At 46.9% G+C, this 25,506-nt stretch overlaps 1 protein-coding gene across 4 annotated transcripts in view; it reads right to left on the reverse strand.

Moving 5' to 3' along the window:
* The window catches only part of DACH2 (dachshund family transcription factor 2), a 316,195-nt gene that overhangs the window by 87,435 nt on the left and 203,254 nt on the right, over positions 1-25,506 (reverse strand). For all 4 annotated transcript variants that reach the window (XM_083160364.1, XM_083160363.1, XM_083160362.1 and 1 more), the window contains one exon: positions 25,105-25,236. In XM_083160364.1, the coding sequence (XP_083016490.1) occupies positions 25,105-25,236 (132 nt within the window). The remainder of the gene's footprint in view (positions 1-25,104; positions 25,237-25,506) is intronic.

Below are 25,506 nucleotides of genomic sequence, written 5' to 3' on the forward strand. Positions count from 1 at the left end.
CCGAGGCACCTAATTTTACAACAAAAAAACTGGGAAAACGTATTGACTCAAGTGGGACCCTCACTCGAGTATAAGCGGGGGGGGGGGGGCTTATACTCGGGTATATACGGTAATTCTGCAAGTCCCCAGTCATTTAGGATCATCGCACACTGAGACTGTAACTCACCTCGGATCGCTAACAAGTAAATTCCCAAATCATGCGATTATCGAATGACTGCGCATTGTGTTCCGTATGCATTGCGCATGTGCGAGGGTGATTAGCGAAACACGGTGCAGATATATTGTCAGCGCCAGCCGGTCTCTGCGGCAGACTGGGAAAACCTTCCAATGATCCGGGAAGTGCGCGTGGATCTGTGAGTGGATTGTCATCAGTGATTCATTCGCACTTGCGTGTGTGGACAAAATCTTTCGATGGTCGTCAACCACTGAATGATATCGAAGCCATGCGCAAATCAAACTCATTCTCCGGTGACTTGGATATGCGGCGCCTTGGTACGTGAAGAGGGCGGGAAGCGAACATCCAGTAACATCAGCGGCCCATCCCGGGCAGCCGCGTTATGGGCAAATCACGTATTCGCAATGGTGAGGAGGAATCAGAAGGACCTCCATTATCCGTACATACAGCGATCTCCGGATGGTTGTCAAGGGCTACGGAATGAGGAAGCATTGTGGGTCTATATGTGCATACTGCAGGACGTTCCCCCACTAAGCTACATGACAGACTCACAGATAGTGGAATGATTGGTGCCTGTCACATGACCATTAGGAACCAATTTATCTCTCGCCAAGGCTTAGTACAGACATGGCCAAACATGTGACCGTCGGGCTGTTGTGAAACTACACATCCCAGCATGCCTTGCCATAGTTTTATCATTCCCTAATAGCAAAACTGTGGCAAGGCATGATGGGACTTGTAGTTTCACAACATGCCTGGCTTAGTACATAGACTCCTCTCAGCCACTCATACATTGCTGTGGTACATGTGGCTGTGGTAATGGATAACCCACCTGCTGCTGGATATGTGGTCATTAGATCAACAGTGTCTAGAAGCATGGCGAGCGGACGCAGTACACTGATACACGGTACATGTCAACCTATGTCGACGTAGACATCAAATTACATTAAGTGAAATACTCATGTAGACCGATTTCCATTTCAACCTTTTGCTGTTACAGCCTTTAGGTCATGTCAACCTTTTTTATGTGTCGACCCAATGACCCATCCCCCGCTGCTGCAATCATCTCTGCATAGAATACTCCAGACATTATTTTGCATAACCAAATGGTTACAGCAGGACAGGCCAACCTGTGACTTTCCAGATGTTTGTGAAACTACAAATCCCAGCATGCCTAGCCACAGTTTTAACACTCCCTTATAGCAAAACTGTGGCAAGGCATGGTGGGATTTGTAGTTTCACAACATCTGGAGAGCCACAGGTTGGCCAGGCCTGGGTTACAGGAAATGACAGATTGGTTCTATTGCCGCCATATTGGCTGAGTGACAAGCCCTCCCTAAAATGCCAGGGCCTCTAGCTCGCCTTTCGCTGCCCATCGCGCACTCCGCGTAATTCCCGCATCCGCGTGACCTGAGCGAGAGCCACCTCGGTTATGTTTTGAAAAAAATCTTGACAGCTTGAATCCTCATTCCGACGGCCGGTGACACATTCCAAACGTTGTGTCACATTCCTTGTGAGCCGCGCCATCTGCCAGAGGTGGCAATCCGTAGCTGCGCGGTCCAGCTCCCTCCAAGAATTCATCTGCCACTGCCTAATGCAGTCTGAATAAAGGGGATTAAGACTCTGATGCAACAGAGACTATTGATAATTTGGTATAATTGGGAAGAAATGAAGATAAATGAGGTTGAGGATGGAGAGGCAATTAGTTCTGCCGCCAGTACAGCTGTGTTCCCGGCCTAACTCCCCTGGCCTTTCCTTCCGCGAGGTACGTGCAAATTACACACAATGACAAATATGCCCTCCCCGAAATAATAGCAGATTGGAGGAACTTGTTACAAAGAGTGGAATGATGTGACTGCAGTGACGGTACAGGGAGGGCCGGGACAGTGCAGCCAGCGCAGTGACGGCGCAGCGAGCGCAGGGGCGGCGCAGCGAGCGCAGGGACGGTGCAGCCAGCGCAGGGACGGCGCAGCGAGCGCAGGGATGGCGCAGGGAGCGCAGTAATTGCAGTTATAGTATGATGGTGCAGTGACATTACGAGATTGCAGCGAGTGCAATGACAGAACGAGGGTACAGCGAGAGCAGTGACAGTGCGTTGGTGTAGTGAGTCAGCTAGGAGGTGCACCAAGCCATTCACACCGCCACAAACAGAAAAACTCCAAACCTACCAAGGGTGGGAGGGAAAGCCTCAGGACAGACACTGAGCAGGGAGATCCGATTACAGATAACCAACAGTAACAAACACATCCCTCACTAAACTACATATCACACCTTAATAATAAGTCAGTCGCCCCACATGGGAGCAAACGTTAACAGTGTCCTAATGTTCCAACCAATGTGATTCAACCCAAGACATGTTCACTTTGCCCTAACCAGGCTGTGTGGCTTATGGAGCATGTGATAATACAGCCGTACTCACTGTTACACCGATTCGTGAGCATGTAGCAGGACAGGGTTCAGTCTCTTGGATGCGGTAATGGTGCAGGTGCTGGAACCATAGTCTACACAGGTCACTCATACACAGTAACTGGATGGAGCCACACATGTGCAGTTATAGTACTGGCAGCCATCTTGGTTAGAGGATGAAGCCTCATCCCCTGAGAGGCCATATTGGAGGTAGCGCAGTGGCACTCTCTCACTCCAACATTTTCCTCCTGTACCAATGCAAGGTGTGAGCCCCCACACCTTGCCTGTGTATAGGGCCCAGATGTCAGTGATGCGGCTCCTGACCCTAGTTATAGAGACCCAGGCCACTAGTGACGGGGGTGCCATGTGACATACAGCTACAGGTCACACAGCCCCCGCGCCCCGGAGTGACCGTGCCAGGGACATCACTACAGCTATAGAGCAGCTCATCTCTGCCTGCACTCTGCAATATGACCTTCACTCCCCCCATTGCCTTCTATGCACCATATGGCCATTTATCCAATTAAATACACCTAGCAGGGCGCTGTGACCGGTGCAGTGTGACCATGCTGGGCCTACAGTTATTAATTACAGACGGAGGGTATCCTGCACTCTCCACAACATATGTTCTATCAACTTTTATGTGATTCTAAATATAACAGGAGAACTGAGAACGGCCACATAAGCAGTAACACACAATCGTACGCAGAGCGCAGAGACGGGAAATACAGCGCAGGGGAAAAGCTACAAATATGTTCTATTTTATATAAAGCACGTCAAAATGACGACTTCTGCAGTGTTATTTCATTTTGGTCTGTGACCGCTTTTATTTTCGCTTCGAGCTGTTTTTAGCCCACAAACTCTCCACCCCACCCCAAGTCCTTATCTGCTCCTACCTCCAATCTATCTTCACAGCTCCCTCTCTCCATATCCAAAAAGTTTGAAACCGATCACTGTCCCTGCAAAAATTGCTTTCACTTTCTGTTTTGACATCTTTAAACACACAAAGGAGTCATTTGGTCAATGTGTGTCAGGCTGTTCCCAACCGCAGAGGCGCACAGGCTGGATATACTGTAACACGGCTGCTGGGAACATTACATTTGCTTATTCTCAAAAATGTGAATGTGAAGCAGTTATAATCCCGGCGTTCAAAATCCCGACAACCGAAGTCCCAACACTTTCTCCCACTATGGGTGTCCATAAAACCCATACCCCCCCCCCCCCCCTTGTCGGGATTTCGGCGTCAGGATTTTGAACGCCGGGATTTCGTATCAAACCCATGTGAATTACAGATGCCAGAGCTGCAGAACTCTGTAAATGTAATGTTTCAGTGATGTATAAAGGACCAATGATTTCACACTCACTCATACACAGCAACTGTGGGATTCCACCACCTGGGACCACCTGCTTGTGCCTATTACAGTCACATGGGAACGTGTGAACGTCACTGGACATATTGTATAGATGTTACTATACTAGAGCCGTGTGTCGCAGGACATCGAATTGGGCGTAATAAGAACTATCGCCAGCATCTCTGCTAGTGATGGGGTTAAGTGGAAGCAATTGTTGAAACCGGGGGATTTCATTAATTCTCAATTTGAGGGAAGTCCTATCGAGGAACATGATTGCGTTGTGTGACACAATGTATCTTCCTCTTATACAATCTTACCAACATCATAATAATAATTATGTCACTTATACAACAATGTCTCCCAAAAGGACTAAAAAAAAAAAAAAAAAAGCCTCTAAAACCAGCTCAACAGGAAAGAGAATAACACACACACACACACATATATACATATTTGTCTGTATTTTTAGTGAGCTCCATGGAGTCTGAGACGAATGACTAAAAGCTCAACCCCCAGATGAATTCAGGGAGCCTGTAGGTGCTGCAAACAGCCCTTCATCTATTGATTGCAGCAATCGAGAGGGACAGCAAGGAATCAGAAGTTGCTGCAGATACTGTACATTGGGCGCTGGTCATGCAGGGCTTTGAATGTTGGTAGGCAAATGATTTAGTTTCCTAAATAATCTCCACAATAAAAATAATTTAAAAACAACACAATGGACCACACACACTGGAAGGGCACAGCTCATTTAACAACCGTGTTCTTTTTAGACATAAACGTAATCAGCCAGTTTAGTATGATTTGTCTAAATTCTGAGGTCTGAACTCTTTAATGATATTTGACTATACAGGATTTAAGTGCACTTTAGGGATATCGTTTCTAGGGCCGCGAAGGCCAACATTACTTGTTATATTACAAATATGCAGTGCATATGTCATCTTAATGTTTATTCTTCGGTATGATAGAAGCCTCCTATCACTACGTTGTGCTGCTGGGGACCCTGCAATTCCCACTATATAACTCTCAGTCTGTGGCTTCCTGCTGCCCCCATTAACCTCCTCACATCATGTCATTGCCCCTGTCACATGCAGCCCTATCCTCACTGACACATCACTCATCTCCTGATATACTCTGTGCTGCTGGGAACCCTGCTCCTCACACTATATAACTTTCAGGCTGTGGCTTCCTGCTGCCCCCATTCCCCTCCTCACATCATGTCACTGCCCCAGTCACATGCAGACCTGTCCTCACTGACACATCCCTCATCTCCTGATATACTCTGTGCTGCTGGGGGACACTGCTCCTCCCACTATATAACTCTCAGTCTGTGACTCCATTGCCTCCCCCTCTCTCACCCACTGCCTCTCTCTTTCACCCACTGCCATGTTACATATTGTGATCTTGGGCTGGGGTGTAGGGGGAGGGGGCGGGGGCGGTATTATATTTTTGCACCTGGGCTCAGTACCTGGAAGTTCTGCCACCGTAATGTACCTGCCCTCTAATATATATATATATATATATATATATATATATATATATATATATATATACTGTATATATATATATATATATATATATATATATATATATATATATATATATATATATATATATATACTGTATATATAACACCCAGTTGTGGAATGGCGCCCAGATTAATATAAGTCCATAAATATGGTGGTCCGATCTCCAGTGAAGCACTCAGGGTAGTTTTTCCAATCACTTTATTTTCAAAAAGATATTAAAGACACGATGTACAGTAACGTCCCGACGCGTTTCGTCTTACACAGACTTCATCAGGGGAACAATTTTGTGTCTTTAATTTTAATACTGATTTCCAACCAGCAATGGAATTTTTAAGGAGGTGCCTCCTACACTTAGAGTCCTCTTACAGGACAACCTTAGGTCCGTTAGCCTTCAAAGAATTCAAGGCCTTGGGTAATCAATTAAAGATGGTGAGTATGCTTAATATAAAAAACCCAGTGACTTTATATTCACCGAAAATTCCTTCCCTGCCAATACTGAAATGCCTTGCCAAGTCTTACAACCTGTTAGATCCAATAGTTGACATGGATAACAGCTTATCCAAAATGTACAGTTCAAATCAGTGGGTCTATTTCACAAATCACTGTGTCCTGCAGGGAAGGTGCTACATGTATTTACATATCCATTTATAACTTAAGCCCAGAGAGAATATAGATGCATGATAAGATATTTGGTTCCCACTAAAGAACAAAACACCATTTTTAATAGCAGAAGTACTAGATATATAATATACACACACACACACACACGCATGTACGGCAATACCCACAAATATAAATATCCGTGTGTCGCGTCTTCCCATGTAAGAATATTTTTATTCCTCTTTGTTCTCTGTCATGTCAATAAAATGAGAAATGATGCAGATTTCGGAGCGCGGAGGTCTCAGTGTATCAGCTCTCATATTATTATTCCAGTATCATCTGTTACGAAGTAGGACCAATTCCCACATCTAATTACAAACAGGATTTCAGAGCCATTAAACAAAATACATTTCCATTAGTGACTGAGGAGAAAGGGGCGAAAATGAAGATTAGTGCATCCTGCAACGTTCCACCCAGACACGACATCGCCGCTGTCCGGTCATTAGCTGCGGCCGGGCGTTCACCTGCTGAATGCGTCACTTATAGATCAGTAACAAAGTGTCATTGTGTTCCCGGTGTCCTTATTGTCATATATGTTCTTATATATAAACATATATGTCCAAGAAGGGATTCTCCCAACAGTCTAGAATGTCACCCAGTGTGTACGCACCATGCCGCCACACCCGTGCCTCATCAGCAACATTATCCTCCGTCTGTACATGCAAGATGATTGGTGACTTTTTTATTCCCCCCATACACACACACACCATCACGGACGATGCTGGCAAGAGTCCCAGATAAGTTTAGGTTTGCTAGGTACACACATGGTTGGCTTCCATTCATACATCATACACACCTGTAATCGGAATATTAGGATGAATTCCCTATTGCACATTATTGGCTATTACAATGTAACATTAATAGTACGGATTAAATAATCTTCACAATCGGAATCCTTCAGTGCCTAATACCAACACTTACTCTATATCACGTCCCTGCCCAAATGGCAACACCACTCCACCCACAGTGGTAACACCACTCCACCCACAGTAGTAACACCACTCCACCCACAGTGGTAACAACACTCCACCCACAGTGGTAACAACATTCCACCCACAGTGGTAACAACACTCCACCCACAGTGGTAACAACACTCCACCCACAGTAGTAACAACACTCCACCCACAGGGGTAACACCACTCCACCCACAGTAGTAACACCACTCCACCCATAACCCCCCCCCCCCCCCCCCTTGTCGGGATTTCGGCGTCGGGATTTTGAATGCCAGGATTGCTCGGTGGCTTGCCCCACTATATACAATCAACTCCGCGCCGACGTGTATAGTGGGGGTATGAAAAGGTCGGAGGACGTGTACCGCCGCCGCTCGCCACGCTTCGGGTTCACGTTCATACTGGGGGGTGGCGTGGGGGTGCCTTTAACATTGTAAGCACCCATTAGGGTGCTTATAAAATTTAACATCGTATAGGGGGCTCGCATCGCATCGGGTGTATTGCATGCGATGGCATGCAATGCGATGAAAAATCGTGCGACTTAATATCGGGGGCGTTGTGATAATACACAAGTACCTGATATTATTCTGAAGTTTCATTTTCAGACACCAATAACAATAAAGCACAAACCACAGATCCCACTTGTCACGAGGGTAGGGAGTATATAGGGGACCATACGCCGACATCGGATGGCGCGGCGTCTCTGCCCATCAGCTATCCCAGTGCCTACCCGTCCCTGGCACAGAAGGGGTTGTGCTGCTGATGATCATCTCCCACTAGGAGCGCTGAAATCACCCTGGCAGCTGTACGCCGGGCGGCCTGTCATCCAGTCCACATGTAGAAATGTTATCTAATCCGCTTCCATTACATTATACCCGGTGCTGTGAGCCAAACGCATATTTCTGTAAGTGGGGTGATAACAGCGAGTGTGTGTACACTAGCTGTATGTATGTCATTGTATATATATGTCTATATCAGTGCTTCCCAAACTTTTTGAATCACAGCACCCTGGAGTATTAAAAAAATATTCACGCCACTCTATACACATACACACACATGGGTCATTGCGTCAACACATATTAGGTTGACATGCAGTGGGTCGATTACAGAAAGTCGACATGGTTAAGGTCGACAGTGTTGGAAGACTGACACAAGCATTAGGTTGCCAATGGCTAGTTCAACAGTCAAAAGTTCAACGTGAGGTTTTCACAGTTTTGGCCAGAATGTCAACATGGTCGACATGGACACATCAAAGTGTACAGTGTCCTCTTGCATGGCTCGCTGCGATCTCCATGCTTCGGGCGCGGTGCCTCGCTGCACTCGGCACAGTATTATATTCTCCCGCCACGCCCTATTTTTACTTTATAGCATCCTCTCCACACTTAGGTAAAAACTGCCATTGGTGTTTTCTGTCTACACCCACCAAGGATACAACACCGTGGAGGAGATGAAGGGTGATGTGTGGCACAAGGAAGTGGGCAAAACTCTCCACCATACCGGTGGCTACACGTGTTGTCTTGTGTCCAGGATGCGAGGTGAACTGCATAACGCTGGTGTTTATAAGATACTAGAAAACATTCATACCTGTTATTATTATTATCCTTTATTTATATGGCGCCACAAGGGATGTGAAGCGCCCAATTACGCTAACATAACAGACCTGAAATACACAATAATGCAATATGGCACCAGTATGAGTCTGAGTCATTATAACACACATCAGGCACCAAGCATTGGCTATAAAACCTATACACACACAACCCAACATCAGGACAAGGGGGCAAGTGTATCAAGTATTGGCTGTATTGGCTGCTTGTGGGGTTAATGCATCACTAACTTATTGTCACAATTACATCAATAATATATCGCCAGGGCAGCGGAGTATTGTACAGCTGTACTGGAGATACTGGGCAGACACTTTATCAAATGTCTGGGGATAAGCACACAGGGGTACCCCAAGGTAATGGAGGGGCAGGCAGTTACATAGGACCCATGCCCAGGCCACTCTGGGAGTACGGAAGTGTGAGATGGTAAAACCGTGCTCCACTAGCTGCGCAAACTCCTATACATAACCACCAGTGGCGGATCCAGAGGGGGAGCGGCAGCACAGAACCTAAATAGGAGAGGCGCAGAAACTGCCACAATGGCCATTCTGACTCACTGACAGTGGGTGGGGCTCCAATATTAGAATTTTGAACTAAAAAGGCGCCATCACTGACAATCGTACTTACTATACAAAAGAAGGGTATTGGACAGATCCTTGCGCTAACCGCAGTCTATGGATTCAAACCAGTAGTATGATTCACCAATCACACACAAAGCAATATGGAAGAAGAACATATACTGACAAATCCTTGGTGCAGGTATAGGACACTCTCTTTGTTCTTAACAGTGATACCCAGAAAATGAAAAAAAGAGAGAAACACAATAGTGTAATAAAGTATGTCACATCGGTGAATATGAATTTTTGAATGTGTGAAAATTCATATTCACCGATGTAACATACTTTATTACACTATTGTGTTTCTCTCTTTTTTTCATTTTCTGGGTATCACTGTTAAGAACAAAGAGAGTGTCCTATACCTGCACCAAGGATTTGTCAGTATATGTTCTTCTTCCAAATCGTACTTCTTAGTACAGGGGCCCATCTGAAGCATTGGTACATGTACTGCTGCAATGCTTGTTACATAGGTGTCCTAATGCACAGTAACGACGCATGACAGTTATGATAAGAGAAATCTAGAAGCAGTCACATATGGTAACACCTTGATGTAGAGGGGGAAACCTCAAACACCCATTTTCGCTTTATTTATTTTTTCAATGATCTCTATTTTTGACCGTTGAGTCCCCATGTCTCTAATTCTGCACTATGTAACCATAAATGTACGATTGTTCCCGCCTATTTTTTAGAAGCAAACTGTCCATCATTTATATCTGGCCCAGATCTCCAAATCTATCAAATCACAGGACACCGCAAATCTCTCAAGGTGTGGCCTCGCCAGTGAAAGCTTCCCTACGCGAAGAACAGGGAACACTAGTTTACAAAGATGGCGGCCGCGGTGCTTGTATTTCCTTCTATCACAGATTTTAAAAAGTAACAAAAGCAAAATACAATGTTTCAGTAACCATTATTTTCACAATTTACTAACGAAAAGAGACGATGCGCCTTACTGTTGTAGATTAGTGAATAGGCCCGGACCACATTAAATGACAATATTCAGATGTCCTATCGCTCGGATAACCAGTGCGTGGGGGAAGGTGGGTTTCTCAGGCGCCATGGATAATTCTTATAGGGCTTAATGCAGGGTTGCCACAGGGTTTTAGAATTCTATTCAAATGTCATGGTAATTAAAAGTAGGAAAAAAGTGATACTGTTCCTCCCAACTATTCAAGTTGGTGAATCAGGACAAACCTGTGTAAGAGAGAAAGTAGCATGGTGGTGGGTAGGTATGGCGATCGAGAAAAAGTGGCCTGGAATGGTGGGAGGCTTCAATTATCCAGTGCAAACCGCTTGATGGTTTGTTCAATTCATTGTTTAATCCCAACTTGAGCAACCATCACAATCAGGTAACAGAGTCGAAAAATCAGCAGCATTGGGAAAAAAAACAATTGATGTTTAGAATCATAACATTTTGATGGGCATCCCAAGTCGTGCATCACTGGTCCTTGGACAACCCTTCCAATGCAGTGCACCATCTCTTCACAGTTTGGCCAACCCTTCCAATGCAGTGCACCATCTCTTCACAGTTTGGCCAACCCTTCCAATGCAGTGCACCATCTCTTCACAGTTTGGCCAACCCTTCCAATGCAGTGCACCATCTCTTCACAGTTTGGCCAACCCTTCCAATGCAGTGCACCAATTCTTCACAGTTTGGCCAACCCTTCCAATGCAGTGCACCATCTCTTCACAGTTTGGCCAACCATTCCAATGCAGTGCACCATCTCTTCACAGTTTGGCCAACCCTTCCAATGCAGTGCACCAATTCTTCACAGTTTGGCCAACCCTTCCAATGCAGTGCACCATCTCTTCACAGTTTGGCCAACCCTTCCAATGCAGTGCACCATCTCTTCACAGTTTGGCCAACCATTCCAATGCAGTGCACCATCTCTTCACAGTTTGGCCAACCCTTCCAATGCAGTGCACCATCTCTTCACAGTTTGGCCAACCCTTCCAATGCAGTGCACCAACTCTTCACAGTTTGGTCAACCCTTCCAATGCAGTGCACCAATTCTTCACAGTTTGGCCAACCCTTCCAATGCAGTGCACCATCTCTTCACAGTTTGGCCAACCATTCCAATGCAGTGCACCATCTCTTCACAGTTTGGCCAACCATTCCAATGCAGTGCACCATCTCTTCACAGTTTGGCCAACCCTTCCAATGCAGTGCACCAACTCTTCACAGTTTGGTCAACCCTTCCAATGCAGTGCACCAATTCTTCACAGTTTGGCCAACCCTTCCAATGCAGTGCACCATCTCTTCACAGTTTGGCCAACCATTCCAATGCAGTGCACCATCTCTTCACAGTTTGGCCAACCCTTCCAATGCAGTGCACCAACTCTTCACAGTTTGGTCAACCCTTCCAATGCAGTGCACCAATTCTTCACAGTTTGGCCAACCCTTCCAATGCAGTGCACCATCTCTTCACAGTTTGGTCAACCCTTCCAATGCAGTGCACCAATTCTTCACAGTTTGGCCAACCCTTCCAATGCAGTGCACCATCTCTTCACAGTTTGGCCAACCCTTCCAATGCAGTGCACCATCTCTTCACAGTTTGGCCAACCCTTCCAATGCAGTGCACCAACTCTTCACAGTTTGGTCAACCCTTCCAATGCAGTGCACCAATTCTTCACAGTTTGGCCAACCCTTCCAATGCAGTGCACCATCTCTTCACAGTTTGGCCAACCATTCCAATGCAGTGCACCATCTCTTCACAGTTTGGCCAACCCTTCCAATGCAGTGCACCATCTCTTCACAGTTTGGCCAACCCTTCCAATGCAGTGCACCAACTCTTCACAGTTTGGCCAACCCTTCCAATGCAGTGCACCAACTCTTCACAGTTTGGTCAACCCTTCCAATGCAGTGCACCAACTCTTCACAGTTTGGCCAACCCTTCCAATGCAGTGCACCATCTCTTCACAGTTTGGCCAACCATTCCAATGCAGTGCACCATCTCTTCACAGTTTGGCCAACCCTTCCAATGCAGTGCACCATCTCTTCACAGTTTGGCCAACCCTTCCAATGCAGTGCACCAATTCTTCGCAGTTTGGCCAACCCTTCCAATGCAGTGCACCAATTCTTCACAGTTTGGCCAACCCTTCCAATGCAGTGCACCATCTCTTCACAGTTTGGCCAACCCTTCCAATGCAGTGCACCATCTCTTCACAGTTTGGCCAACCCTTCCAATGCAGTGCACCAATTCTTCACAGTTTGGCCAACCCTTCCAATGCAGTGCACCATCTCTTCACAGATTGGCCAACCCTTCCAATGCAGTGCACCAATTCTTCACAGTTTGGCCAACCCTTCCAATGCAGTGCACCATCTCTTCACAGTTTGGCCAACCCTTCCAATGCAGTGCACCATCTCTTCACAGTTTGGCCAACCCTTCCAATGCAGTGCACCATCTCTTCACAGTTTGACCAACCCTTCCAATGCAGTGCACCAACTCTTCACAGTTTGGCCAAGCCTTCCAATGCAGTGCACCATCTCTTCACAGTTTGGCCAACCCTTCCAATGCAGTGCACTAACTCTTCACAGTTTCGCCAACCCTTCCAATGCAGTGCACCATCTCTTCACAGTTTGGCCAACCTTTCCAATCCAGTGCACCATCTCTTCGCAGTTTGGCCAACCCTTCCAATGCAGTGCACCAACACTTCAAAGTTAGAATCATCACATTTTGATGGGCATCCCAAGTCAGGCATCATTAGTCCTTGGAAAACCCTTCCAATGCAGTGCACCAACTCTTCACAGTTTGGCCAACCCTTCCAATGCAGTGCATCAACTCTTCACAGTTTGTTCAACCCTTCCAATGCAGTGCACCAACACTGTGTTTAAAAAAAACACAGCATTCAGTCTTGTACACATTACCTCATCTCATCCAAGAAGCGAGAACCTGTGCCTAAGCAGCTGCTGTGGCTGCAGGACATGCTGTCACTTGTAGTTCTTACAACGGACAGAGAACACAAGTAGCCCGATCCCTTGATAAACAACCAGCCGCTTGCAGTACTGCAGTAACAGGGAAATGACCTGTCCTGACAATAAGCAGCGACTTACTGTAAAGTTGGGACATATGAGCAGAACTTACAGAATGCAGCATAATAACAACACAGGCGTCTCTGTTCCCTAGAAAATTATATATCATATAAATATCATACCTTTCCTGACAGGTGAGGTGCTGGTGGGGGAGGGGAGGGAATGCTGAGCGTGTGACAGCGGCATATTCATGGAGGGTGTAAAACATAAAAGAATACAGTGTGGATCTATGCCGACACATCAGATGAAGCCTCATGTCTCTGCTGACTTGGCAATCATACAGCTGACACATTCCCCGGTCCCCTTAATAATGCATAGGATTTTCTTTTTAACATGTCATCGCAGAAGTATCAATTTTGCCCCCATGCCGTTGGTGAGGCTGATTGTTCCTGACAGCGTTCCATTAAACCGATGAACTTCTCCCTCCTCCTCTGGGTTCCTTAAACATTCCTCCGAGTGATGTGTTCGTGCACGCGGTTGTTTTGCTTTTTTTTAAAAAGACGTATCGTGAGCGGCGCTGGGGCCTGGGAGCGAGCGTCAGCTCAGGCGCTAAAGGAGAATAAAAAACTCAACGCGGGAAAAAACCACCACACACATTTGCAGCACAAACGCCCAAAGGACCCCCCCCCCTCCCCCCCGTTTAATTTTGTTTGGTGTCTCTGAGAATCTTCTGGAGTGGAAAGGCGTGTCGGCGGAGTTGACATGCAGTGTTGCATTTGGGTTACCTTAGGAAATACTTTGCGCGGTTTGATATTTCACAGGGGGGAAGCAAGAAAGCAATTACTAAATCATGCATGATACCGCTGAATTCCAACAAAAGCAGAGCGCGGGCTTTAATCTGTGTACAGAGGCGGGTGCGCACGGACGCCGTGTTCAATGCAGGCCGACATGACAGCTCTTTGATTTTTGAATTTATTTAATACTGTATGATGTAAGAAAGTCTTCAGAGAACCAGATATCACAGCCGGAAGGTGAGCGGAGGGCTGAGACTGATACACAATGTGCTTCTTATCTATATAAAGGGGGAATCCTAACACCGCACACAGGTACATGGGCATCAGAACAGTCTTGTGGCATGGGAAGAGCATAGCAGTGACACCGGGCACACCTGCGGGCTCTGACCCAGACAGAATTGATTCGCCAAACACCAGAGTGATCCCTCAGATCAACGGGATCTGACTCGCCAAGACACCACAGTAATCCCTAAGATCAGTGTAAACCAGATGGGATCTGACTCGCCAATCACCCAAGTGATCCCGCAGATCAGTGTAAATCTGATGGGATCTAAAAATGAGCTGGAACCAGGATTCTCCAGAAGTTTGTGAGGCTCTGGATGCTGCTGGGAATACCTGGTGGGAACATGCCGAAATCGTGGGCCAAACCGCTGAGGAACTAAATACCAGAAAACTGGTAAAAGTATTCTGTCATCCGGCATCCCCATCGCCGGTCATCCGTAGGTACCCTGTAAATACCTGAGGACATGATTCACTTTGAATTGCATAGTCTTGACTCCACGTCCTGCAACACAATGACGCAAATCGCAGCATTAGATGGCATAAGTCCGGCACCACACTCGCCTGGATAAGTCATGTGCATTGTACGCTGGTCACTAGAATGCTCTCTATATTGTATGCTGGTCACTAGAATGCCCTCTGCATTGTATGCTGGTCACTAGAATGCCCTCTGCATTGTATGCTGGTCACTAGAATGCCCTCTGCATTGTATGCTGGTCACTAGAATGCCCTCTGCATTGTATGCTGGTCACTAGAATGCCCTCTGCATTGTATGCTGGTCACTAGAATGCCCTCTGCATTGTATGCTGGTCACTAGAATGCCCTCTGCATTGTATGCTGGTCACTAGAATGCCCTCTGCATTGTATGCTGGTCACTAGAATGCCCTCTGCATTGTATGCTGGTCACTAGAATGCCCTCTGCATTGTATGCTGGCCACTAGAATGCCCTCTGCATTGTACGCTGGTCACTAGAATGCCCTCTGCATTGTACGCTGGTCACTAGAATGCCCTCTGCATTGTACGCTGGTCACTAGAATGCCATGTGCATTGTATGCTGGTCACTAGAATGCCCTCTGCATTGTATGCTGGTCACTAGAATGCCCTCTGCATTGTATGCTGGTCACTAGAATGCCCTCTGCATTGTATGCTGGTCACTAGAATGCCCTATGCATTGTATGCTGGTCACTAGAATGCCCTCTGCATTGTATGCTGGTCACTAGAATGCCCTCTGCATTGTATGCTGGTCACTAGAATGCCCTCTGCATTGTATGCTGGTCACTAGAATGCCCTCTGCATTGTATGCTGGTCACTAGAATGCCCTCTGCATTGTATGCTGGCCACTAGAATGCCCTCTGCATTGTACGCTGGCCACTAGAATGCCCTCTGCATTGTACGCTGGTCACTAGAATGCCCTCTGCATTGTACGCTGGTCACTAGAATGCCATGTGCATTGTACGCTGGTCACTAGAATGCCATGTGCATTGTACGCTGGTCACTAGAATGCCATGTGCATTGTACGCTGGTCACTAGAATGCCATGTGCATTGTACGCTGGTCACTAGAATGCCCTCTGCATTCACAGTGTCATTTTTCTTGCAGCCCCAGAGGAAGTCTGATTTTTCTGAAACCATTATTTTAGGAAAAATCATTGGGAATTACTCTTGAACCCCTGTAACCCCCCCCCCACACACACACACACACACCCCACACACTCCACACACTCCAATGAATATATAAGAAGTTGAAAGTATCTTTCTCATCAGTCCTTCATTTATCACCTTCTGAAGCGGTGTCTCCTTCTACGGTCTGTCAGTATCCGGTCTTCTTCAGAAGCCATTTGTGTACGAGACCCCTTTGACCCCGGTATGTGTATGAGCCCCAATCACCCTGTGTGTGCCTGGAGGCATCAGGTGGGAAAATCTCCTAGCAGCCACCTCCACGGTGTAAAGATGGAGGGGAGATGCGCGAAGACCACCAGACCGGCCAGCACACACGGGAAAATATCCAGACTTTTTTTTTGTCCTGTGGGGAAGTTGTCTGCAAAAAACCCCAAACCACCAAATATTCTTAAAATCCATTGTTAACAGGAGCACGCATACCCGAGGTAATCCCTAATCGGGTGCGAGGTCCGCAGAGTATATATATATATATATATATATATATGGTTCTACAGCTGCTTACAAAGATTCCGTGTACTAAAGGGCAGAATCTGCTGGTAAAAACCCTCATTTTATAATAAAGCTTAGAAATCGTATTTTTATTTTAAGCCGCGATGCAGCAGCCCAATCAGTTCTGCTCCACGTCCTGGCGCAGAACCCTCCTGTGGATCTCTAGGAGTGTATGAAGCACCAGAAGATTCCGTCTGGCAGAGCTGTGATCAGCTGCGGCTGTGCAGCAACTAATCTGTGGGCAAACAGCGAGCAGGTGTGCGCATCCACTGTGCCACTTCGGTTCTGCGTGCGTACCCTGCCAAGGATCTGCGCACCGGAGTTGGCACAGACTTCAGACGCTGCTCCTCTCTCCAAGCTTCTAATAAGGCTGCAGAGCACAAGAGCTGGCGCAGAAATGGGAAAACAGCTTCCGATGATCGTTTACTGCCGCGGCGGGATATTTGGTGGCGTCATTATCATGTGCAGAACTACATACAGCAGCAGGATACGTGGAGGCGGCGTCATGATCATGTGCAGAACTACATACAGCAGGGGAGGATAGGTCATATGTCAAACTGCAATTTCAGCAGAGATGATTTATTTTGTTTTGCGTTTGCTTGCGGTAAATCAGCGTATGATAACGTGATGTATTCAGGAAGATCCTCTCCACTCTTTTTGCTGTTTGATACATCAACACCTAAAACTCCTCAACTTCCTCCGGCCACATTTTAATGTAGATGACCCAACATTCGCCCCCACTGCGTTGACTCAGCTGCTGGATCATTGTTTGGGGATGAGAAGGGCATAAAGAAAGTAGGTGGGAGATTCAGGGCATCCAGATAATGAGGTTGACAGTTCCTAGACCAGACGTGGCCAAACTGTGGCCCTCCACATCCCAGCATGCCTTGCCATAGTTTTACCATTCCCGAATAGCAAAACTGTGACAAGGCATGATGGGTCTTGTAGTTTCACAACACCTGGAGGGCCACAGTTTGGACATGCCTGGTCTAGGCATACAGTCAATGGGACAACACCAAATTGGGTACTTGTTTCCTAGCACGGCACCACCGATTTTGATTGTATCCATCGGGTCGGAAAAATCGGGTCGATCGCATCGCATGCCAACCAAATCGCATGCGATGCGATTGACGCGATGGACCCGATTTTTGCATTGGAATCAATGTAAAATGGTCTCTGAGACCCGATTTTACATTGATTTCAATGTAAAAAGCCCCCAAACCCCCCATTTTAATACCAAACCCTCCTCATGTTTCAAATGCCCCCCCCATTGTTAACGCCACCCCACTATTGACGCCAACCCGAAGCGTGGTGAGCGGCGGCGGTACGTGTCCTCCAACCTTTTCATACCCCTACTATCCACGTCGGCGTGGAGTTTACTTTATATAGTGTGTCAAGCGCAGCGAGCCACCGAGCCCGAAGCGTGGCGAGCGCACACGGATACCTGTGAAGGCGTCAATAGGGGGGTGGCGTCAATAGGGGGGTGGCGTTAACAATGGTGGGGGGGCGGGGGGGCATTAAACATACTTTTTAACCATATTCAATGTGAAATTGGCCATATTGGCCCATTTCACATTGTCACCTATGTAAAATCGGGTTGATCGCGTTGATCGCATCGCGGGCCATTATAATGGCCCACGACCGACGCGGTCAACCCGATTTTCACTTTAAAAATTATTTTACATTGTTCCCTATGGGAAAATCGCGTCGGTCGCATCGCGGCCGCGATGGACGTGATCAACCCGATTTTGCCTTTCACCGGCAAATTAGCTGGTGATTGACACAAAATCGGGTCCATCGCGTTGATTGTATGCCTTAAGTGCCTTAAAATTAAGGCATACAATCAACGAGATGGGCGCCGTGCTAGGAAATAAGTACCCCAAATTGACTTGGACAAGGTCAACATCGGGAAAATGTCGACACAAGCAAAATGTGGACATGAGTTTTTTTTTATGAAATTTTGTTTTTTTGGCCTTTTTCATACTTTAACATTCACGTGGACTGCGGCTGTGAGCGGTAGAGTGTGCACCGGGCGGCCGTAGCGGAGCGAACAACCTTGATCATAGTTTGCATGCCATCCGAGGGTGTGCCCTACACTAATTGGGGTCCACATGCTTGTGTCACATTGACATTTTTCTTGCATAGACCTTGTGCATGTCGTACTTTTGTCACCGTCGACATATTCACTTTCTATTTAAACATTTTTAAATGTGCAACAGAGATTAAGACTTTGGAGCCTGGAGGCGTGTGGTGAAAGTGGATCCTGATTGGACAGGAGCAGCGGCTAATCGAATCAGGAGCTACAACCACTCCCTCCATTTATGTACTGTCCTACCAAACCCAACCCTTAGGACAAGTCTTCCAGGACTGAGGACACCTGTGGTCTGCGTTCGACAGCAATATTCTAGCCGTTGAGATCTGTTACCCAAAAATGGGGAGCCTACATACATACAAGAATGGGGGTTTGTACAAAAGAGGACAATAAAGATTGAAGATCCTTCAGACCTTCTCGCCTCTCTTCTTTCCCTTCTTGCTCCACAGATTACTTTGAGAAAGAATCTTAAAAGTTACTGGGGCCATTACCGCAGCTTCTATGGGTGCTTAGACTTTTTATCATTTTGCTTTCTGCCTAATGAAACAACGTTCCTCTTTCAAAAACAAATTTTCGATCATCTTTTAAAAAAAAAAAAACGAAACCTAAACTATTCCCCTAAATAAGCAGCGGATGGTCTTATCTATCATCGCCTCCGGTTCTGAACGCAGTAACAGTGATTGACGGCAAATATCCTCCCATCCGCCGCCATCGTTCCTTATCTGTCCAATTGTATCAGAGAAATTTTACTAATGGGAAGGTTTGAAATGTTGGTTCAAATACCTTCAGCTGATTGAGTTTAGACATAAAAATGCAAATGAGCCCATTTCAGATAGCTTAATTGTAATGATCTAAAGAGAAAGGCCAAATAATTTACAGTCTCAAGTAAAAGAGTTTTCTCTAAAAAGCAATCAGCTGAGAAGCCGACGTCAGTGATTTATCTGAATGTGCGTCAGGAAAGATCTTAATCCATTTACTTTATACATTAAATCCGCTGGTATAGAGCGAGTCTACAGACAGATGGAAGATAAATGTATAGACAAATATACTGGTGTATAGGCAATATACTGGTTGTTCTATAGTGATCATAGACAGTACGCAATCATTAAGATTTTATATATGTTATTAGTGTTGGGCAACGATTAAAATATTTAGTCGCGATTAATCGGGGGGGGGGGGCCTTTACTTGCTCGTTGCCGGGGGGGGGGGGGGGTATATGTGCTCCTTGCCTTGGGTGTTTACTTGCTCGTTGCCAGGGGGGTTTATGTGCTCATTGCCAGGGGGTGGGGTGTTTACTTGCTCATTGCCAGGGGGGTTTATGTGCTCATTGCCGGGGGGGGGGGTTACTTGCTCATTGCCAGGGGGGGGTTACTTGCTCATTGCCAGGGGTTGCAGGTCCACAGTGCTCCTGGAATCCTCACTTCTGGGTAGCGCTGGGCACTCTGCACTTTCCTGACCGATGCTAGAGGTAAAGGAGCACATCTAGCGTCTGCCTCCTTCACAGAGGCGGACAATTTTGGAGGGGCGCAGGCTCTCCTTCTGCATGTGGACGGAGACTCTGCACCCTTGCACCACAGCCCTGTCTCCCTTCCGTTTCCCGGTGCCCGCCAGCCCCTTCTCCCGTTCCCTGCCACCGACGGGTGGCGTTAGAAGGCTTGCTAACCATCGATCCAGCCAGAATCAGGCCCATGGTGTAATATAGACAGGCTCCACTATATGCAGCACACTTATTGTTCATATTATTATCCTATATAATAAAACGAGACTGCTGCTCCTCACCTCTAGGGGGTTGGAATTCAAGTGTTTTACACACCAGTGAAAACTAGCTTACACCTGACTGTGTAATTCAAGTGTCGCTCCCTCCGTCACCTCGCACATCTACTGGTGCTGATACTACGCTCATGCTGTTCCGTCAGTTTGAACTACGTAGTTTCTCATATTTACTATGAATGTCTGCAGCTGCTGACTGTCGCCATGAGTAACACCAGCTACTGAACCGGCCTTTCCTTGCCCCTGACCGGCTGATACTGCCCCCCGTAGAAAGCCTGTATACAGTCCCTCACCCCGCTATCTGCCCCTCTGGAGCACTGTGATCTGACGGCTACAGTTCCAGTCATTCAGCCCTTTCCCACCGACTCCGCCGTAACCTCTCATGTGATGAATTACATCGCTCCCAGCGCATTGTACACAGGCTAATTTCCTAAAACAATAAAACACAGAATCCCTCATTCGGAGTTAAATGAAACACAAACGAGGCGTTATTCATGCTGAAAATCTAGATGCGGAATCATGTTTCAGTCATTATGTCCGCTATTAAACGCAGCCCTGAACCACAGACACCGCGATTCTTATTCAATATGGTTTTGTCTATTAATTCCTCGGTTTCCTTTGTTTTTCCGGATGCGGGAGGAAATAATAAAATAATAATAAGACATTAATAATCAGCATTTAAAGCTTTCTTATGCTCGCTCGCGGGAGCCATTCAGATGTTAACGGAATAGGTCAAATCAAGCGATGGCCTGAAGCTAATGCCAGGCTTGTTGTGCGCTGAGTTATACGCTTGTTTCTTATTATTGCTTATAAATAAATACTCAGTAATAGGCATGCTTAATCGAAATTACCCGGCGCGTACGGAGGAAATGATTTAGCCCGCTGCCACGGAACATTGCTGAGCAGCGAGTGCGGCGCGGACGGAACAGCAGGGACATGGTTCTGCTCAGGTGAATCGGACAAACAACATTAACCGGTCGCGAGCCGGCGACAGCAGCAGCAGCTTTGTATCTATTCTGCAGAATAATTATATTACTGCAAGACATTATAATCTATAGATTGATAGCGTGAGGGCGTTGTAATTGGTTGCTTCGTTTCGGAGTTATGTGACAAAACGTCCATCTGGCCAATCACAATGCATCGCCATTGTGCTTTGGTAAATGTGACAGTTGGTGAACTCTCCCTGTGCACCTGGAACATGTGACCTGCTGGGTGATCTGGAAACTGTGACAGTTATTTGCAGACCCCCCCCCCCCCCCTGCTAAGTAGGGAGGCTATCGACTCCAAAAAGGGTGAAAAGGAGTAACATGTTCCACCCAGCATAACGTGAACCCTGTTACTTGGCCATGCCTATCCCAGGGGTGCAGCACAGAGAAGGTGGCACTTATTAATGACCTACTCTGCCCATCTCCCAGGTGTACAGCAGACTGCAGCAGCAAGCTCCACCCATCTCCCAGGTGTACAGCAGACTGCAGCAGCAAGCTCCGCCCATCTCCCAGGTGTACAGCAGACTGCAGCAGCAAGCTCCGCCCATCTCCCAGGTGTACAGCAGACTGCAGCAGCAAGCTCCACCCATCTCCCAGGTGTACAGCAGACTGCAGCAGCAAGCTCCACCCATCTCCCAGGTGTACAGCAGACTGCAGCAGCAAGCTTCGCCCATCTCCCAGGTACAAGCGAGGAAAATTACTCCCATATGGGCCACAATGCATGTGGCCCAGTCACAATGGAAGCTGAAACTATAATCTGGGAAGTAGAGAGTCTGGCCAGGCAAAGGTCTTTCTCTGGGTGTGTGGCCTAATCATGGGGGCGTAACCATGAACCCTATTTTTTCTGTTTTTTTAATTAAGAGCCTCCTTTGCCACACTGCAGCCCGGCACACAGCAGCACGTTCTGGTTGAGGAGAAAAGCTGCCAGGTAATGTGGAAGGAACAGGACTAGGTAATTAGTACACCCCTCCCGACTATAATGAGAATACATTATAATGAAGTGTGCCTCATACCTCAATTACCTCAGCTCTCAAGGCACTGTCCCCCATTGTATGCTGGCGTTCATGGCAACGTAAAGGAAACAATAATGATTGTGCCAAACTCTTGACCGTTTCTTTTTGCACCTGTTGGGTGAAACGTGATACCCTTGAAGTTGCCAGCTGTGCGGGACTCTGTGAGTTTGCCAGTAAAGTGCCACCACATAGCTTAGTCTGGCTGTTTCTCACCCTGTTTGCATCCTGCACAGCTGTTTCAGTTTCAATTAATGACTGTGTTTCAACCTACATATGACAATGACGATCATTCTAACCCGAGCTTCACCCTGCCTATAAACCACTTGTACGACATTACAATATTCTCACCCTGAAGGCGCTAGAGTCGTTCCTTTATTATCATCATACAGCCCACAAATTCCCTAAAACCAGAAGCTTTCTAATTGGCGATCTTACAGTATAACGTGTGGCGTCCGGCTAGTGACAGACCCTACCACAGGGACCTCCGCACCGCCAGCCAATAACTCACTGTTCAGCTTTCAATCAGGCTTTTACAATGAATGCTAAGCTTATCCTTAAACATCAGTGACCCCCCCCCCCCTCCCCATTCCCAGCATGCACAGCGATCAGTATGAGACGCAGCACAAGGGCCAAGACATAAAAGCCACAGAATCGATAGAGATTGATTCACTGATGACTGGAAAAAAACAGAGAAGAAGATTTCTGCTCCAATACGAGTGATCTCTGTGTTGTCAGAGGAAGCCCCGATATGGGTCACTAAGTGCAGCGTCCGCTTACCATCAGACACCGGGGGGGGTGGGATTACCTGATGTGGGTGTATGGCAGTATACAGAGACTGTATATAGAGGCTCCCGTCCACACAGACACACACAGACACACACACACAGCATGGCTTTACGTGACACGGCCACAGCTGGGAGAAGTCACTCTGCATAATAGATTACTACAGTGATGGCCTGGAAATGGGAATTGTACAGTTCCCACCACTGCAACAGACAGAGGTCACCTTGTCATTGTCACATATCTCCATATTGTCCTACTATAAAGATTTGAGGCCAGCTGGCTGTAACACAGTCAGTGGATGATATAGGGATTCAGATATATACAGATATAACATATAACAAATATACATCAATATTAGCTGACTAATGCCATCTCCGCGCATCTCTCCAGCCACATTCCAACTCCATATCCTCAATGTCTCCCTAACCTCCTGCCACCTAAATGTCTCTCCCAATCCCATGTCACTCCAGATTCATTTTCCCATGTCTTAGCAACAGCCACATTCCAACTCTGTGTCACTACGACAGCCACATTCCAACTCTGCGTCTCTACGACAGCCACATTCCAACTCTGTGTCTCTACGACAGCCACATTCCAACTCTGTGTCTCTACGACAGCCACATTCCAACTCTGCGTCTCTACGACAGCCACATTCCAACTCTGCGTCTCTACGACAGCCACATTCCAACTCTGTGTCTCTACGACAGCCACATTCCAACTCTGTGTCTCTACGACAGCCACATTCCAACTCTGTGTCACTACGACAGCCACATTCCAACTCTGTGTCTCTACGACAGCCACATTCCAACTCTGCGTCTCTACGGCAGCCACATTCCAACTCTGCGTCTCTATGGCAGCCACATTCCAACTCTGCGTCTCTACGGCAGCCAAAATCCAACTCTGCATCTCTACGGCAGCCACATTCCAACTCTATGTCTCTCGAGCCACATTCCAACTCTGTCTCTCCAGCTTCTTGCCCACTCCCATATTTATTTCATGCACCGCCCCTCTATCTCTCTGTCACACACCCTATCTGTCTTTTCAGCTCTCTACTTCCATAGCTCACCCTGTCTTATGTAGGGGGTGTAGTAAGTGTGTATTGAGGTGATTTTGGAGGGAGGACATAGGAGTGTGGTGGTGCTGGGTGATTTTGCTATGTCTAGCAGCCAGCCATTGAGAGCTGATAATGGAAGGAGGGGTTCAGGGAGTCCCCTATTGAGTCTATGTTAGACACGTCCTATCCCAGTATATAATACATATATTAGACACATACAGTATGTAGCACTCAAATGACACAACAGGGCCCTGTAAAACCTGAGACATGCTACAGAACACCAAGGGGCCTCCTAAATTGACAGACTGACTAGGAGGTATATGATGGGCCCGTGCGTACTAGGATCTACACTAGAGCACATATACCTATTATTAATACAGCTCCTGTTACCAACTATGCTGTGGTATCATCCATGGTACGTGTGACCAGACACATATGTGTGCTACACCATATGCCAACCACAGGAGCAAAACCCATATATTCTATGAAAAGTATATAACGGGATATAAACACTGCAGCGCCCATACCAGCTGCACCCCCGACGGTGCAGAACCAATGTTTCTGCAAACGATTATGAAGTTCAAGATGGCCGTTAAAACGTTCCTGTCACCAATGTAGATGGGAGGTGGACAATACTGACCAGGGCCCGCATTCCCAAACGCCAAAGAAAACCAGAGGTTTTGCAACGCGGTGTCCACAGGCACACAGAGGGGGTACGTGAACGGAAGACATTAGTAAATACTTGGATGGGACAGGACTAACATTTTAGCATTTTCAGTGACTGCTTCTAGAACAATAGCAATTAGGACCGGAGTAATCAGGAGATGAGTCGCCTAAGCCGTTGTGACTGTCACGGGGCATCTGCCAATTGGACAATGAAACAGTCGCCGGTTGCAATTGGTCCTTTACCTGCGTTGGAGTTGAGCTCCTCATTCTCGGACTCTGTCCCGTTCTGGCTGCCGCTCCCGTGAAGACTGTTTATTGCCATCAACTTCATCTTCTGGAGCTTCATCGCTTCAGCCATAGCGGCGGCCGTGAGTCCTGCGAACAAACAGACGGAACGGTTATATAGGACGCAGTAAATACATTAAACGAGCTATCAGGAGATTATACAACAAATGTGGGAAATTAATCGATTTTCTGTTTCTTCCAGGTCCTATCCAGATCTATTATATTTGTACCCAAACTAAGTGACACATTGGAACATTAATCATAATAACAATATTTATTCCTTTTATCTTCCAAATGCGATAACCTGGGCCGTCATCTCCGGTTACTTATACAACCACCAAACCCTACACCAAAATTATA

Source organism: Crinia signifera, chromosome 9, assembly GCF_055691185.1.
Source record: "Crinia signifera chromosome 9, ASM5569118v1, whole genome shotgun sequence".
NCBI classification, from domain to species: domain Eukaryota; kingdom Metazoa; phylum Chordata; class Amphibia; order Anura; family Myobatrachidae; genus Crinia; species Crinia signifera.